Here is a 17,905-nt window from a genome sequence, read left to right on the forward strand (position 1 = left end):
TCTATTATTAACCATGAGTAGCCAAATATATTAATTCACAAACAAAAAAATAGATCAGCCAGTTAAAGAACATGAAACATCCTTGTTCCTCTAAAAATCCAAAGTATTTATGACCTAGATTTGGGTCGAATTGGAAAAGACACTGCCCTTGTGGTTATTCTGGAGGTCCTCTATCAGATGGAAGGTCTAATTTCACTGTTTCAGCATGTTGGAGGAAACACCATTAATAAACTTGAACCAGATTGGGAAGAATGTATGCCCAAACACCCAGTGACCCCAATTTACCTCATGTGATTTGGCTCAATTAACTCGAAGCCCCAATTATCCACATCAATAGATTTACTAATGGAGTTTCTCTCACTCCTTTTAATTTTAAAGATCAAAGAAAGATAAAAAAAAAAAAAAAGAGAAAAAAAAAGAGACATGCTTGGAGTTATCTGTTCAAGCTCATTTTTGGCCAAAAAAAATGTCTTAAGTAGGGCCTATTTGCTTTCCGTGGACTAATACTGGCATTGGTTGCAATGAGCGATTTCAGGGTCTAGTGCATTATCATATAACGTCCGTCCTGTGAATACTAATGGGATATCTTCAACCAAATTACTCTCTCTCTCTCTCTCTCTCTACCAAGCCTTGAACCTTTGACCTCAAGGTTGCACACAGGATCTGTATGTCTTCCCTTTGTTACTAAAGCCGGAACTGCATTAAGAGTTCAATAATGGTTTTTTGAAATTGTAAACTGTGGATTCCAATTTATGAGAACCGTGAAGTTCCACTTCCTAATGAGCCATTGAAGATCTTCTTTGTTAAATCAACCTAATCTCTAGGACATCTGGTAGTAGATTTCTCTCAGCAGATCACATATAATTTAACAACAAATATGGTTTTGTAATCATCTTCTCGAGTTGATCGACTATCAACCCAAAACATACATTGGTTGGATGAGACACCATCAAATTAGCAGTCTTAAATGCCTGTATCTGTGTATTCTTTCCTTTCTGAATTCTCACATTAGATCTACCCATAGTTGGAAAAAAGATAAGATACAAAATGTTAATGTCATCCAACCCACCAAAGAGGGGGTGGGGGGAAAGAGGCACATTTACATAAAAAAGCACCGGATCTACAACTCAACATAATTCATCTAAATATGAAAAAAGAAATGATAAATATTTTGGACAAATCCTATAAAACAAGCTAACTGCAATCCTACACCCTGTTTACCTATCAACACTTCCTTTCTTAAGAGAAAACAAGGATGGGAATGCAGTAGTCTTTACTTGAGTGCAAGGGGGAACATGGACAATTGGCCTTATTCTTACACTAGCTGATCTTGTCCTCTCCACCTCTTTCTTTATCCTCTTCACATGCTTCTCTCTGTTCCATGGTCTTTCCTTGCCTTCTTTCCTATCATCCATAGAGCACATATCAGCAAGTGAACCCGAAGAAGATGATGAAGAAGATGAAGATGGTGACAATGAAGATGCCCTCTGTTTCCTCAGTCTTAGTAGTTCCTTCCATATAACAGTACACTTAGGGGGCCGAGGAGATGGGTCATCATCCGTGAACCAGCTGACTCTACTCTCCTCCTCTTTCTTCTTCTTCTCATTTTCCTCCTCCAACTCCTTTGGTTTAAGGGAGATCCTGTTGAGTTTCTCAGCATGATGCATTGACCAGAAGGGAAGCAGCTTACCTTCAAAGAAGAGCTCATCTGCTGTTAACATGGTATCACTAGGAGCATTGCTGGAGAGAAACTCAAAGTCTAGATTACGTGCTTTCTCTTGTTCTGTATCATGGTTTCTGCTGGTTTGATCAGCTTTTGGGGTTATGGAGATGAAATTCTTGTCATCAAGGAAGTCGGAAGAGAAAGAGATTCGAGGGCTCGATGTAAGCTCTGTGGATCTAAAGGTTGCCTGAACACTTTCTAGGGAGACCATGGTGGTAGTGTTTGTGTTTTGGAGAGGGTGTTGAGAACTGAAAAAGTCTTTAGTTGTGTTTTTAAGGGGTGCATGGGGGTGTTAACTGTGTTCTATAGAGTGAAGGTGGTGCTTTCATTTCCTTGTATTTTTAATCTTCTCTTTGGCTGGTAGATGCTGGGACGGTGAGATTATAAAAACCAAATGGTCTGGTGAAGCTGAAACAGGTGAGCTAGGCTTTGTTTAGAATATGGGAACAGCACATGGAGCTCAGTGGAAGTAAAAGACAAAAGTTTTTTCAAGTTTTAACAAATTGACATTTCAAATTTTGCATGGAATTGTTTTGCAAATGTTTATAATGTTATCTTTTGCAATGGAGTTCTTCATTGTGACAAAGTGGTCATGGGTTCGAGTCTGGAAACAGGCTCTTTGCGAAAACAGGGGTAAGGCCCGTACAATATGACCCTCCACAGACCCTGCAGTGGTGGGAGCCTTGTGCACTGAGTGCGTCTTTTTTTTAAATAATAATGTTATCTTTGCAGAACTATTACTAATATCTACATGTAATCTATATTGGCAAATTTGGCTTAAATGAATAACCAACAATTAGCAAAATATCATTTATGTATAACAGTATCATTATCCATCTCTCATGGCACTAATTGAGCTTGGTCACTTAATAGATTTGCAATAGAATGGAGCCTCAGAAAACTAGAGAAAAAAAGGGGCTAATGAGAAATCCCATAACAGTAGAAAGAGGAATCAGTGAGAGTCAGAAATAGTTTGCAAAAAAAAAAAAAGGAAAGAGTTTAGGGGAAAACTATTCTTCTTCTTCTTTTAAACTTTTTATTTTTCCCTTAACCAGAAGTTTTTGCTTACTCTTCATAGATTAAGGAGTCACTTCAGAGAAAAACTAAAAGATGGGGAAGTGGGCTTGTGGTATTCTAGTATTTCACTAAACTAGGGTAATTTATTAGCTCTATTAATGGCATAAAATTATTTTAATATGGATCATTCAAAGAGATAAGGCTGATGAGGCTTTGGAAGCTTTGACCTACTTGTTTACAAGATTCTAACGTGGGCTAATCCCAACCATGTGGGCACATTATGGAAATATCTTGCCATGTGACGGCCCATGCACCCACCACTTAGATTATTTATTTATTAAATATTTTTTTAAATGACAGAAATAACCTTTCAGAGTTTGGTCAGTGATGCTATATCCCCTAAACATCTCACTGAGGAGTAGGAGGGTGGTTTGGTCATTTGAATAGATCTACAAGTAGTAGGCATCACGTTCATCTCCTTAGGAAAGCTGATTTTGGTAGCTCCAATGGTATCTTATACAGCTAAGTAAAATTTTAGGGTTTTATATGGACACGTGTTGTTCATGCATGCAATCAATATCCTACATTCGAGGAAGATTGTCCCAAGGAATATGACAGATCTGATGGTTATTACAAATGTCCAAATAGATAGAATTTTGACGTTGGATGTCTTTTTGGTAAATATAACCACTTCCCCTACTTCATTATCTCTACACTTTGTAGGTTTTAGACTATAATTATGTGGTATGAGACATAAAAGATAAGGACACATTAGAGGGGTCCAAATAATAGAGGGACCGAGATTTCCTTCACCCATGATGAAAGAAGAATTCCTTCACCGATGGCTGGCCATTATTATTTATTAAGGTGTTAATTTATTAGTTTAATATGGTTTTGGTGTTACATACACTTATTAAAAAAAAGTAATATAATCATGATTTTATTTTATTTTTCAGTTTATTATTGGTTTCTAATCAGTTTGGTTCTAATTTTTTGGTTCGATTTCTGATCCCATCGGGTAATTCGGTTGGTTTTATCAGTCCCTTTTTGTATTAGTCTCCAAAAAAAACTAATACGATTTTGTTCAATGAGTTCGTGTTGGATTTTTGATACCCTTAAAATTAATGAACTATTATTAGTGGCTTGAAATAGTAGAGAAGTGTAAAACCTAGCATGATGCAATGAAGAATGGAAACACAAACACAACGATCACACAATGCGCATGAAGATTTAGGTGGTTCGACAAGGTTGCCTGCGTCCATGGTGAGATGAGATCTGTTTCACTATCAATGGAGAATAGGGTTACAGTTGCTCATCTTCACACCTCTCTCAGAATTTCGTTACAGAAAAAGAACTTTTGTTACATGTTTTATAGCGAAACCCTGTACAAGAAAAATACCAAATTAACCACAACAGTCCATCATCAGAAGTCAAGTAATCAAAACCTCAACAAGAAAGACATTTTGGACATCCAACATATAGGAGAGCAGGTAATTATGTGGCAGTTTTTTTTTTTTTTTTTTTTGGGGGGGGGGGGGGGGGGGGGAATCCTTCATTGGGTGAAGGAAAACTATCGACAAAAGGTAATTAATCCTTTTCTATAAAAAATTTCTCAAAATCTGAGCTACTTCCAACGTTCCACTCCTCGTAGTACTACTAAAATGTAATTTGTTAATGTGCTAAAATTAACTGGAGTCATTAATAACTGTTCATATTTATTAGCCAACTCATATATTAATTGTAATTCGCACTTTATATAGATTATGTTCTTTTATTTTTTTGATGAGAGTGTAATCACACATTCTTTTATATAGATTATGTTCTTTTATTACTCTCAATTAATGTCATCTATTAATGCTACGCAAGATACTCAGCTTATTCTGAGGAGCTTTATATCAACATAGATAATGGATCCACCTTGAAAAACTTACTGTGTTAACCAGGAATTTCGAATTTAGCTCGTCTCCAGGGAGGTGTGCACCCAGGGTGCTATCAGGGGGCATCTAGCGGTTGAGCTGTGCTGCACACATCTCAGTGCACACCAAGGGATGTGTGCGGTACAGCCCAACTGCTTGCAGCGCCCTGGGTGTTCCTTGCTCCCTGGAGACGATCTTGATCCAGGAATTTCTTTAGTAGAATCCCTGGTCCCAAACGACTATGGGTAGCCGCCAAGAAGAATGAATTCCTGAAGTGGTCCAATAAGACTTCCTTTAGAATAATATAGGGGCGAACTGAGACTCCTAATTCTCGATGCAGGAGCAGGGTGGTCATAGATCTGGGAGGAAGGTTTCGAAACACATTGAACCTCTCAATCGAATGAATCGTAATATTCGTAATGATCAACTCTATGGAGCACTATCGCTAGGTTAGATAAGAGAAGTACACCCCAGAACAAATACCACAATCTAATGCCATAGAAACATGCACTTCTTCGTCCACAACGACAGGTGGTTGACATCAGTATCAATGGTACTAATATAGATATCAATACTAATACTGATACATATTTCACCATATTGGGCTGTATCGGTCCAATACAAGATCAAGACATCATTTTTCATAAATACAAAAAAAAAAAAAAAAAAACATATCAATACCATATTGGCTGATTCGTATCGATCAAGTATCGACATCGGTATTGATCACTAACTCACCATCAATACCGATACCGATAGGCTGATATGGCCAAAAATATATAGATACCTAAAATCTCTGTTTATTTTTTAGTTCTTTATCTTTTATGGGTCTCTTTTTTTGTATAATATAAGCTACAGTCGGTTATAGTGCGACCATCACCTTGACAAATTTTGAGTGTCACCATACCAAATTTGCTATTCTTTACACATCATTTCTACTAAACAAAAAATTGGGAAACGGCAAGATTCCCAGCATGTCATCCTCTCTATTTCCATTTGGAAAAGATCTCATTGCCCTCTCATGTCTAAGTCCTGTGATTGATGTATGCCACTAGCTTACCGAAAACTGACACCATACCCAATCCTCTACCTAAAAAAATTATTCTTCATTACTCATATAATAGGGAAGGATATTAATGATAGGTAACACACTTATTTTTAGTAAACATGATATTACAAACCATAATTAAAATTTTTCTTTTTTGGATTAATACATTTATGTAATACTCGTTTTGTCTTATTTGATCCATGTCAGATCGTGAGAGACATAAAAAACAGGTTACATACTCTGTAGCCATGTCTGATTACAAGGAGAATAAACATCGTCTATAACTGGGGAAAAAAAAAACTAGTTACAGTACTCTTTTGGTAACCATGTCTGAATACAAGGAGAATAAGCATCATTTATAATTGAGGGGAAAAAAAGGGAAGAAGGAGAGACAAGAATGTTAATTCTTAAGGTTTCCCTTTTGTGGGCTACATTTAAATTAATCAACCAATGGAGGATATGGAACACAGCTTAAGCTCACACTTTGAAACAGAGAATCTGAAGCAGAAAAAATGGTGTTTCTCTGGGACCAGTTCACAACAACTACCTTATCTCTTACAGAGTTAGAGCTTCTTAAGAGAGGGGGGCCCAGATGCCAATTGACCCGGAAAACACTCTAATGTGAGAGACCCAAGAGTGCCAGACTGCCGGAGAGGACCACAATTCCTGTATTTGAATTTGTTAATATAGAGGTTCAGTGAGTCTAGTTTGAGGTAGAACATAGCTGTTAACGTGAACCCTTCATCTCAAATGTTTATTTTTTATCTATGATTAGCTGTAATCACTAATTAGATGGAGAAGCAATGGAGGTTTGACTTTAAACTACCAGTGAATCATAAGAAGTTGGAAACAAGAACTTAAGGGTCACTGTCTGCTGCTTCATGAACTCATCTTTTTTTACATTGTAGGCCTGATATCTTCGTCAAGATAAAAAAAGGGCATACCTAGTGCACGAGGCTCCCGCCACTGCGGGAGTCTGAGGAGGGTCATAATGTATGCAGCCTTACCCCTGCTTTCATGTCATTCAATTTGCTGGTCACTCAATATCAGTTTGATGGACACATATCAGGTCATTCATCTTATTTCTAATAAAAATTAAGTTACCACTAATCCTTCTGAACCATGTAATCAAGATGGATAGAAGAAAAATAAATTTTTTGAAGCATCCAACAAATGACCATGGGAGAAGTTGTGAGGAAGGACATGCACTGTCTGGGTCTTGTATCAAGTAGGACCACAAATAGAGCCTGTTGAAGGGCAAGGATCCATGTTGTAGACCCCATTTAGCTCAGATTCTCCTGACTTGCTGGGCTGTGCCTCCTTCCTCTTACTTTCATATTTCATCTTTAGTTATGCTGTTATTTTCCATTTTTTTTCATTTCTCATCCCACCCCCATCCCTCTCTTTCCCATCTCTTTATCCCCCTTTTTTTGAACCTGGATCATGTCCTTGTACAAGTACCGTCCAATGCTCTCCAGGGCCAATCACATGGAATCCACTGTGGGACCCAGGAGCAGTGGATTCCATGTGACTGACCCTAGAGGGCATTGGACGGGTACTTGTACAAGGACTTGATCCACGCTCCTATTTCTTGTTTAGACCTTAGTTTTCACTACGTTGTTTTGTTGGATCCGTGTAGCGAACCCCATTAAGTTGGGATAAGGCTGAGTTTGTTTCTTGTTATCCAACAAATGATGATTCCAGGTTTTGAGTTAGTATCTAAATCTTCAAACTTAGTTGACGCAGTGAAAGCTAGTGAATCCTCTGTTCTCATTGAAGAATGATAAGGACATCTGACCAAAAACAACCTTAGTTTTTATGTCATAGAAACTTTAAGAGATTACAAGTCAAGAAATCATTAAATTTTGAGTATGATTAATGTAATTGATTCTACCAATTTACCCCATACCCACATGAAGGGGAAAAAAACTATGCAACAAAAAGTATCTAAATGTGAAGAATAATGGGGGAAATGGCAAGATATTTTTATTTTATCAGTCCAGGTCAGGTGATATTGGAAGGATATGCATTAAATGAGGTGCACATGATGCTGGATGTAAATACATTGAATAGAAATCTAAGTATTAGTGATTAGTGAGTCTCACCATGGGTTTTAATCCAAATGTTTGAAAGGATCACAAATCTTCCTGCAAATGTAAGGCAAATTTCAATCAGAAAGTTGAATGAAGTAACCTTTTGGTCCTCCAAATAATTTACTAATGGGCTGCAAAGTACAAGCACTCTATTGAACGTGGAGTTTTAGTTGACAAAAACAACTATACAACCAATGGTTTCATAAATAAATGACAACATTCTCAATTCTAGTAGTGTTATCAGAATACCAAACAACTATATTCTAGCAGAATATAGGAAATTCTAAACAATAAACCACAGAGTATCCTCAATTTAGGGGTGCAAATCAGGCTGATTTCGGGCATTTTCGAACAGCAATGAGCAGGTGAGCTGGGCTCAGGCTCAATGTGGTTCATAATTTATCAATTCTCCAACCCAGGCCCGCCCACTTGCACCTGTTCACTCAATTTTCTGAAACTAAATTTGCAAGAAGAGGCTATTAGTTTATGGAACATGGAACATGGAACTTTAGGAAATTTATTGTATTGCAAACCTTTAATTCTTTCTTATTCTATTCCCTTTATGAAATTTCTGTTTCTAATGAAATACTGAAATAAGTTCGGGCTTCCAACATTAGTTTCCAAACCATGCTCCTAATTAGCTTCAACAAACTTCCTTGCAATCTTGATCTAAATCATAATGCAAAAACCTCTCATCCAGCACATATCCTTCATCGCTCATGAGCCTAATCAACTCTTTCAAAACATGATAGATAATCTCACTTTGTGGATGAGTCCTATCCCCTACAACAAAGCTATGGACCGTCTTTTCAAGCTCAATCCAACTCATCCCTGCCTCTTTCTTTACCTTCATCTCCTTCATTCTCTTGATAACCTTTGCTCTCGCTTCCCATTTCCCTTCAGATGAGTATATGTTTGCCATCAAAACATAAGCCGTAGGGCTCTCAGGTGCAGCCAAAAGCAAGTTGTCAGCTGCATATCTCCCAATAGTTGAATCCCCATGTATGCTACAGGCACCTAACAACGCCTGCCAGACTAGCACGCCAGGATCCACCTGCAGCCCCTCAATGAATCTCTTAGCTTCATTCAAACATCCTGCCCGGCCCAACAAGTCAACTACACAAGCATAATGCTCCACCCTTGGACTAATTCCATGAATGTTAGTCATTGAATCCAAGAACTCCATGCCCCTTTCAACTGATCCAATATGACTACAGGCATGAAGTAATGATAGAAATGTAACATCCGTTGGCTCCACACCTTCAAGTTGCATCTTTTCATACAATTGAAGTGCTTCAAAGCCACGACCATGACGTGCAAAGGCTGCAATCATGGAATTCCATGAGACTGAATTTCTGTGGACCATCTGATGAAAGACTTTAACAGACTCCTCCAAATTCCCACACTTGGAATACATGTTAATTAGCCCATTGCTTACAAATGCATTAACCCCGAAGTTTTTCTTTATCACCAAAGAGTGAATTTGTTGGCCAAGAGCCATAGATGTATCCATGCCAAACACCCCGAGAATGGCAGAAACCATGTTTGGGTCAATCTCAATGCCCATTGTCACCATCTTTACAAAGAACTGGACAGCTTCTTCTTCTAATCCATTTTGAACAAGACCCACAAGAATCACAGTCATGGAAACCTCATCCAGCTCCTCAGCAGCCTCGAAAATCTGGCATGCATCTTCCACGCTATTACACTTGGAATAAATATCCATTAGTGCACTTTCAATGCATAAATCTGACTGAAATCCTGATTTCAGGACAAGTCCGTGTACCTGACGCCCTTCTTTCAGAGCCCGTAAACCAGAGCATGCCAACAGCAAGCTTGAGTATGTCAAAGAATTAGGCACTACTGATCCAGACCGCATCTTCAAGAAAAAATTGAAACTTTCCTCATAAAAATGTCTTTGCGCAAGGCCTGAGATCACAGCCGTCCAAGTGATGATATTCCTCTCAGACACTTCATCAAACACTCTCCTCCCTGAGATGTCGCATCCACATTTGAAATAGGAAGTAATCAAAGCATTTGCCACCGGAATTTCCTGCTCATACCCATTTAAAAATACCAAACAATGTATCAACTTAATCACAGAAAGAAGATCCGTTTTATCACATGCAGATAAAACGGCAGTCAGAGTTGCAGGGTCAAATTGGAAATTACCCGAACTATGCATTCTTTTAAAGAAACCAAATCCCGTTTCGAATTCTTCAACCCTTAAATAACCTGATATCAGTGAATTCCATGAAATGGTGTCTTTGATAGGCATTCGATCGAACACCTTGGCCGCGTAGGACAATTCCCCGCAATTTGAGTACATAAAGATGAGGGAATTCCAAACAACAAGAACATTCCGTATATTAAACTGATCCCTGAGATTGAAATGTTCAGAATGCTTAATGATGCAGGCATGGAGAGAAGACCCAACACCCAGATGTCTTTCTCTTCCACAGAGGGAAAGAAGACGGCTTGTCTCCACATAATTGACGGCAATGCCAACATCTCTCGTATAGAGAGAAAGATTTCGCAAACTCAGACATCTGTTTCTCAAGAAAGAAGATAACGGACATGAGGAAAGGTGATAATTGAAACTGCTCATTACCCATCTCGCTTTCATCCATGAAACACAGCCTCACTGTTTGAAAAGAAGCGGTAACGGCCTTTAAAGCAACTGAAGCAAGCGAGCACAACACACTTGGCAAGGGAGCATACCTAAATCGACGTGCGTCCTGACTTCAACTCACCTTCTCCCTTCGGTCAGCTCCACGGTTTCTGTCCTAGCGGATGATCCGCTCCGGTTCACAATTTTTCTGCCCGTCCATTTCCTGCAATTCCTCCAATAGGGGCAGAAAATGACCACCCTACCCCCTGCCCGAACATGGATAGGGTCCACCTCCTATTAGAGGGACTTGGGGAAATGGACCAGTTCCTAGTTCCCAGTGCCTTTAACAAGGGGGGCCGTAATGACCTCCGTACCCTTTGCCCAGGTGGGGTCCACCCCCCTCTTATTAAAGGCATTGGGAAACTGGGTTGGATAGAAAACTGGAGGAGATAATTTTTCGGATCCGACGTTGATTTGGTACACATGTGTAGAGCATATGCGATCTTTGTACCCTCCAGTTCCTTGCCTGACCCAGTTCTCCCAGTGCCTGTAATAAAGGGGCGCAATGACCACCTTACCCCTGGCCGAACACTCTGCCCAGGTGGGGTCCACCCCCCCCCCCCCCCTTATTACAGGCACTAGGGGAATTGGGTCGAGTAAGGAACTAGAGGAGATAAATTTTCAGGGCATATGCAAGTGTCGAGGACCAGTTGGGCTAAGCCGCTAAGGTCCCAAGTCCCTACGCAAAAACCAAAAACCTAACACACGTGCGAGGAATTGGAGACTTGAGATCATTTGGCAATTCCCCTAATTCAATTTGGTTTCGGTTTTGATTCGACCTGACGATTCATAAGTCGGAATCGGAATTGAAACCAAACCAAATTTAAAACTTACATTTCAGAACCGAATTTGGAACAGACTTATTTTGTTTGGTCCGATTTGATTTTTTTGGTCTGGCTTCTATTTTCGATTGTGATTTCAATTTGACACAATTTTAGACTGTGTTTGGTATGCACTCTTGGAATGCATTCTATGTCGATTTTGCATTCTCGAATGTGAAAAAAATATGTTTTTATCGTTCAATAATGCAAAATTAACCTAGAATACATTCCAAACACAGCCTTAGTTTACAAGGAGGGAATGGTCAATGGTGAAGTTTCCATGATTAAGATTTTCAACATGATTTTTTTTAGCACTTGGCTGCAACATCTTCTTTTTCTTTCTCTTTCTGAAAGTCATACGAAATCCTAGTGTGAGGGAAAATGTTCTCTGTCCTGAAGAAGAGCGTACACTAGTGCCTCCCAATGTCTATCTCTCTCCTCCTCCTATGAAATGATATATTTAACTTTGTTGTGAGAGGAAAGAGATAGGATAAGGGAACACTAGCATATGCTACCTACGTTCTTTTTGTGGATAGAGAGCTCACTTATTACCCAAACAAAAAAAAGACCCCCCACATCACCAATGTCCCAACCCCTTTTGCACGCCGTCCCCCATTTGACTACAACATCCCCCTTGAAATCCCCAAAACACACCCTTTTTAAAGGTTTTCCATAATTACCCTCCTCCAACACCTAAAACTGTATACGGGCATCAGAGGGAATCCTCTCTGTATTATTATTATTATTATTATTATTATTAAGGAAAAAGAACGTTGCTTGGTTGCGTAGCTCCTACACTAGACACATGAGCTCGTGATATTACCACCTCATCCCCTATGAAATTCAAATCAAATTCATGTATATGCCCATGTGCATTGTCATTGGCCGCCACATTGGTGTAGGGGCTACGCAACCAAGTAGTGATATCTTGCCATTATGTATTTATTTATTATTATTATTATTATTATTATTATTATTAACCTAGACACAGCCCCCTAAAATGACTGCCCTACCCCCTACAAAATGAAAAAAAAAAACCTGGTCGATGCCCCTGCGTTAGTGTAGGGGCCACATGATCAGCAACGTTGTTCTTCCCTTATTATTATTATGGGAGAAAGAACGCCACCTAGTCACGTAGCACACGCCGCCCCTGCGCCAAGACACAAGGGCGCATGAAATGATCGTGGCACCCCTTGGAAAGATGGGAATGACCAGGGGTGTGGTGATCACTTTGTGTGCCCATGTGTCTGGGTGCAAGGACAGCGTGCGTTGCACAACCGGGTGGCGTTCTTTATCCCTATTATTATATTTTTACTCTGAGTAAAGGCTTGCATAATCGAGAAGAATGTATAGGGACTAGGGATTGGACGGCCAACTGAGAAAGAAGAAGGGTGGGGGGGGGGATCCCGATTTGTTTCCTTTTGTAAAAGGTCATTTGGACCGACTTTCTTTCGATAACGGTGAATAGAAATTTCTACATCCACGTCTATCGATGCTATCGGATTGCATTAGGAAGAGGTAATTTTGATTGTAGCAATAATAGCGATAAGGAGTTAGAGGCAGTGTTTGGTATGCCTTCTTGGAATGCATTCTAGGTCGATTAAGCATTCTCGGAGGATAATAATAGTTGTTTTTATAGTCCGAGAATACAAAATCAACCTAGAATGCATTCCAAAAATGCATACCAGACACAGCCAGACTCTAAGGCTGCGTTTGGTAACGGTCTGAACAAAGAACGTCCGTTCTTGACTAGAAACGTTCTTTTACGTTCTTGGTATAGAACGGCATTCTGAGACCGAAAATGACCGTTTGGTAACGTTCTCAAGAACGCTGTTCAGAACGAAAATGGTGTTTGGTAAAATCTATTCTTCCTTATTTGATATTAATTACAATAATGCCATTCTTAGTCAATTATACCAAAAAAAATACTTGTAAAAACCTTTCTCTTACCAACCTTAGCATAAAATTAAAATATCTCATTAACATAACCTAAGTAAGTATAAAAATATTTCAAATTTGAAAGATGCCATTAAAATTGGGTTCTTGTGTGGATTAGTGTCATAATTGACTATGCTATGAATAGTTGAATAAAAAGGGCCTTGGTGGATTCGAACCACCATCCCCTTGGAACATGCTCATGTGCCAAGTGCTCTACCAATTTGAGCTAAAGACCCATCAAATAGAGAACCAAAAGAGAAATATAACAAAAAAATTAAGTAGCATGAATCTCTACATGAGGAATGCAATGGGCAAAGGTCTAAAACGAAATACATCATTCCTCCTCCCTTGGCTCGCAACTCGGAACAGATCTTCTTCATCATATCCCTCACGCCGATACACACCAATGCATCATTCATTCTCTCTCTCTCGATTCACACTTAACAGGGGAGGGGATTGATATTTGATACTTCTCAGAGGCCTTTATTAAGTAGCAATGAAATTTTAAAACATGAATACATGAAAACAACAGAGTATAGTATGGTTGTTCTTTATTTATATTCTCTTTCAAATAGAAGTGCTTGAGGAACCCTCTATGGCCCTGCTTTCTACCTTTTGGCCTCGCAAGTCACACCCAACCAATCTTTTATACAAAGATAGAACAACAAGTCTGCTAAGCTTTCATGGCTAGAGACCAATGGGCATAATAGGTACACAAATGCTTGATGTCACTAAGCTTTCATGTCTCGAGAAAAACAAGTCTCATAGTCAAAGCTTATAAACAGAGACTGAGGAAAGATCTCTCTCCTTTAAAATCTTCAGAACTTTTATTAGAATAGTACAATTCAAAGGAATAAATTTCACTTTTTATACCCTATATTTTGCATGATACAATGTGGTTTTTAAAACACATTAATAGCTACAATCAATATTATTGCCTTGTTCACTGTTTTCAATTCAAAATTTCAATAAACCTCAATGAAACCCCCAATCAACCTCAGTGTTCCTGATCATCATCTATGTTTGTTTTTTAACGTCTTTGCTTTTTCTTGGTATCTCTTGGTTGGAATCTAGCCTCTGCCTTTTGATTGATTTATTAACATAGCCCAAGCATTGGGTGGTCATATGAACATCCATAGGAGAGATAGAGCAAAGACCAAACATATTGAACAAATGTATACCTAAAACAGAGACAATCGTAAAAATCAAATAGGCTTGGGCAAACCCTAATGTCCATACTCTTTCGAAAATGCAAAATAACATTAAAACTTTATAGTAGCGGATATCACAGGTGACTTTTTCACTTGAGAACCTTGAGATGAGCATAACTTCCGCTTCAAATTAAATAAAATCTAATTTGCAGAGAAAGGGGGTTGCAGAGAAAGTGAGAAATCAGATTGTGAAAGAGAAACACGATCACCACCTATAATATTTACCTCGAAAGGAGAATGTCGATGAGCCCGAGACTTGAGATGCGAATGATGATCTCCTTTTTTTCGACTCGAGAGAGCCCCACGCAACTCATGGCGTCCCTTACGGAGCTGGACTCCTTCTTTGATCCCCTAAAAACCATCTAGAGATTGATGCAACCCATATGAAGAACCTTTATGAGCAAATTTCCCTCCAAAACTAGATTCCCCATCAGCTTCATCACCGAGGATCAAGAGAAAGATGAAATAGAAGAGGAAACAAACAAATCAAAGAAAAGAAGAACTGGGACAAGAGAAAGAGAGAGAGAGAGAGAGAGTTGCAGAGGATTGCGATAAAGAGTTGTAGAGAGCGAGAGAGAGAGACAGAGAGAGAGAGAGGGACAGAGCGAGACGAGAGAGAGAGACGAGACAGCGAGAGAGAGAGAGACAGAGCGAGACAGAGAGAGTGAGGGAGAGAGCGAGACAGAGAGAGCTAGACAGAGTGAGAGAGAGAGAGAGAGAGAGAGAGAGCAAGACAGAGAGAGTGAGAGGTAGAGAGACAGAGAGAGAAGGCGAGAGAGAGAGAGAGAGAGATGAGATCGACCGGTTTACCTTCTTTGCCTGCTACTTCTCTTCCCTTCTCTTCCCTTCTCTTCCCCGCATCTATCGCAAGCTTTTGCCTTCTAACCCAAAATCACGGGTTTTGACGATTGATCGCGACAACTTTTCGTTCTTGTTCTTTGCATGCCCTCCAAGACGGTCCGCAAAGAACGCTCTTTTGGTGCTCAAGACCTCCGGTTCGTTCTAAAAGAACGAAAAATGAACCGCAAAACCAAACACTTTTTCATGTTTTTTTGTTCTTTTTGAACAAAGAACCGCTTCGCACTGCTGTTCGAACGTTACCAAACGCACTCTAATGATACCCCAATAGTCAAATCATATGAACACATCTATCTTAACCACCCAAAGAAAAAGGGGGGGGGGGGGGAGAGTTCCCTATGGGGGAAGAGTGGTCACTGCCCACGTGGAATCATCAACAAAGCAAGCATTTTAGCCTTTCATGGGGGTGGGGTGGTCATTTGTCTCCTCTGTGTCTAAGTGCAGTACGCAATACGCATGCTCCTCCCCCCTCCCCCCTCCCCCCACACACACACACACACACACACACACACAATTCTTTTTCCCAAAAGAAATTCCAAATCATTTTGTTATTTTGGAATGGGTCTTTCTAGGCATCATTATGCGTCATGAAGTGTAATGCTTCACTATTTGCCACTTGGCAGTGCATGTCTTATTAGTCCACGTGACAAAGGGCCACACATACATCTCAATGGCCAAATTTTGGTCCAAAGTACGTAAAGAATGTTGCTCAAACTGATTTAAAGTAAGTTAAATTACCAAAATGCCAACAAATGGAGATGAATATAAAATACAAATGTCATCTTTTCTAATTTTAGCTAATTCCTCTACTCATTTTAAGCGAGAACTGTACGAATGAGATGCTTACCTAATCCTCTATCATATGGTCTAACTCATGTATTGCGAGATAAAAAATATTGAAACGTTATACTTCACTAAGCATAGTAACGATGAAGAAAACCCTTTTTGAATTTAAAAGTGAATGAAAAATTGGTGAATCTAAGTGTTAACTCTTTAAAGTCTCCCATTCAGTTCATCTCCTTTAGCAACCAATGGTGTGGGTGGAACACAACACAATCATTTACTCTCTCATCTAATATTCATGTGCTCTCATGTATTTCGATGCACTCCCACTATAGTCTTGTGCATCCTATATCTACTAATAGTTCTAATTTTCAATTTTTTATTTGGCAAAAGATTATGTGCACGGTCCTAAACCCCCTCTCAAAAGAAGGAATTTTTATCCTCTCCTGTTACTGCACGGTGCAATAATGCATCGTGCGGCGGCTGCAGAGGCCATGTGCACCATGTGGGGCCTGTTGTGCCACATGATCTCTACAGCGCCGCACGATGCAGTACTGCACCATGCTTTAATAGAAGAGGATAACGATTGCAAAAGAAGGGATCGAAAAGACAAATCCCCCTTATTTGACGCATCGTAGCGCCCACCCCTTATTTCGCAATTTTGCAAACTTGAATTCTTTATCCAAACTTTGTTTAGAGGTTGTATTGTATGGTACCAATTCATGTCCTAGGTTTTAAAACTCGAAATCGAACAATAGATCAGTCTCCATTGATTTCAAAAATTGATTTGAGAATCAGGCAAAACAGTATAAAATAGGATCGGAAAGAAAAAACAAACATTTTCAAAACCATTATTTATTTATTTATTCAAAAATTCTTGTTACAAGAGGGAATGTATTTAGAGATTAATTTATTTTATGTAGTAGTTATCCATGTAATAGAGGAATGTGAAGCTTCTGAGAAACACAAGAAAATTTTGATTCATCTATTTTTATGATATTTTTAAATCTAAATCGTCTATTCCACCTAGAAGTGGTGAGAGAGCATATAATAAAAAAATGAAAATGATTCTTGGGACAAAGGAGCTTACCAATTAATGTATCTCCACCCACCCACCCTTTTTGTTGTTATGATTTCTTTATGTTATTTTTTGTACCAACATCCTAGAGGTTTCTATCAATAAATTTTTATTTCAAAAAATAAAAAAATAAAAATTATAAATTTTTATTTGACCCATAGTTGAAAAATCAAGTTTGACTCGATCGAGTCACTCGAGTTACAAGGGACTCGGTGTTTCATTCTCACATGAAATTCACCGAGTTAGGTCAAACCTCTTTCACCGTCATGGTGTCAAAATGTTCTTTGTGGGTTTTGTTCTTTTGAAGGTTTCTGCATCAGCCTTATCTTGTGATGATAATCGTTTGCTCACAATTTTTCTTTCTAGTTTCGACTAATACCCATCACTCTGCCTTCGAACATCCAGGTTTGGAGGATTTGAACAGTTCCACTCCAAATGAGTTTCAATCATCTTTATCTGCAACTTCGAATTTATTCTTTGTTTTCTCTTTTTGCAAATTCAAATCAATCTTAAAAGGGTCGTTTAAGTCAGTCTTCATAATCCAACTCAAATCTGTGGTGAATAAAGTTAGTTTTAGTTTCGCATGAAGCTCCCAACCAAGCTAGGGGTTCCGCCTCCTTCTAGTTGCAGAGTGATATATTGTATTAATTTCAATTGTATTCTTAGTCCTATTAGATTTATTTCGTCTGAAATCAAGAAGTTATTCTGTCCTTCCGTTTTTCTTCTCTATTTATTGGATTTCTAAGCT

At 39.0% G+C, this 17,905-nt stretch overlaps 2 protein-coding genes across 2 annotated transcripts; both read right to left on the reverse strand.

Moving 5' to 3' along the window:
* Positions 1-1,124: 1,124 nt before the first annotated feature.
* Positions 1,125-2,007, reverse strand: LOC122648612. The gene has a single exon (XM_043841823.1). The coding sequence runs from the start codon at positions 1,932-1,934 to the stop codon at positions 1,218-1,220; it is 717 nt and encodes a 238-aa protein (XP_043697758.1). The 5' UTR covers positions 1,935-2,007; the 3' UTR covers positions 1,125-1,217.
* A 6,310-nt stretch (positions 2,008-8,317) lies between these two features.
* On the reverse strand, positions 8,318-10,480 carry LOC122658441 (pentatricopeptide repeat-containing protein At3g05340-like). The gene has a single exon (XM_043853412.1). The coding sequence runs from the start codon at positions 10,421-10,423 to the stop codon at positions 8,441-8,443; it is 1,983 nt and encodes a 660-aa protein (XP_043709347.1). The 5' UTR covers positions 10,424-10,480; the 3' UTR covers positions 8,318-8,440.
* Between the last annotated feature and the right edge of the window lie 7,425 nt (positions 10,481-17,905).

The sequence above is a fragment of the Telopea speciosissima genome, chromosome 1, assembly GCF_018873765.1.
Source record: "Telopea speciosissima isolate NSW1024214 ecotype Mountain lineage chromosome 1, Tspe_v1, whole genome shotgun sequence".
In the NCBI taxonomy this organism is placed as follows: Eukaryota; Viridiplantae; Streptophyta; class Magnoliopsida; order Proteales; family Proteaceae; genus Telopea; species Telopea speciosissima.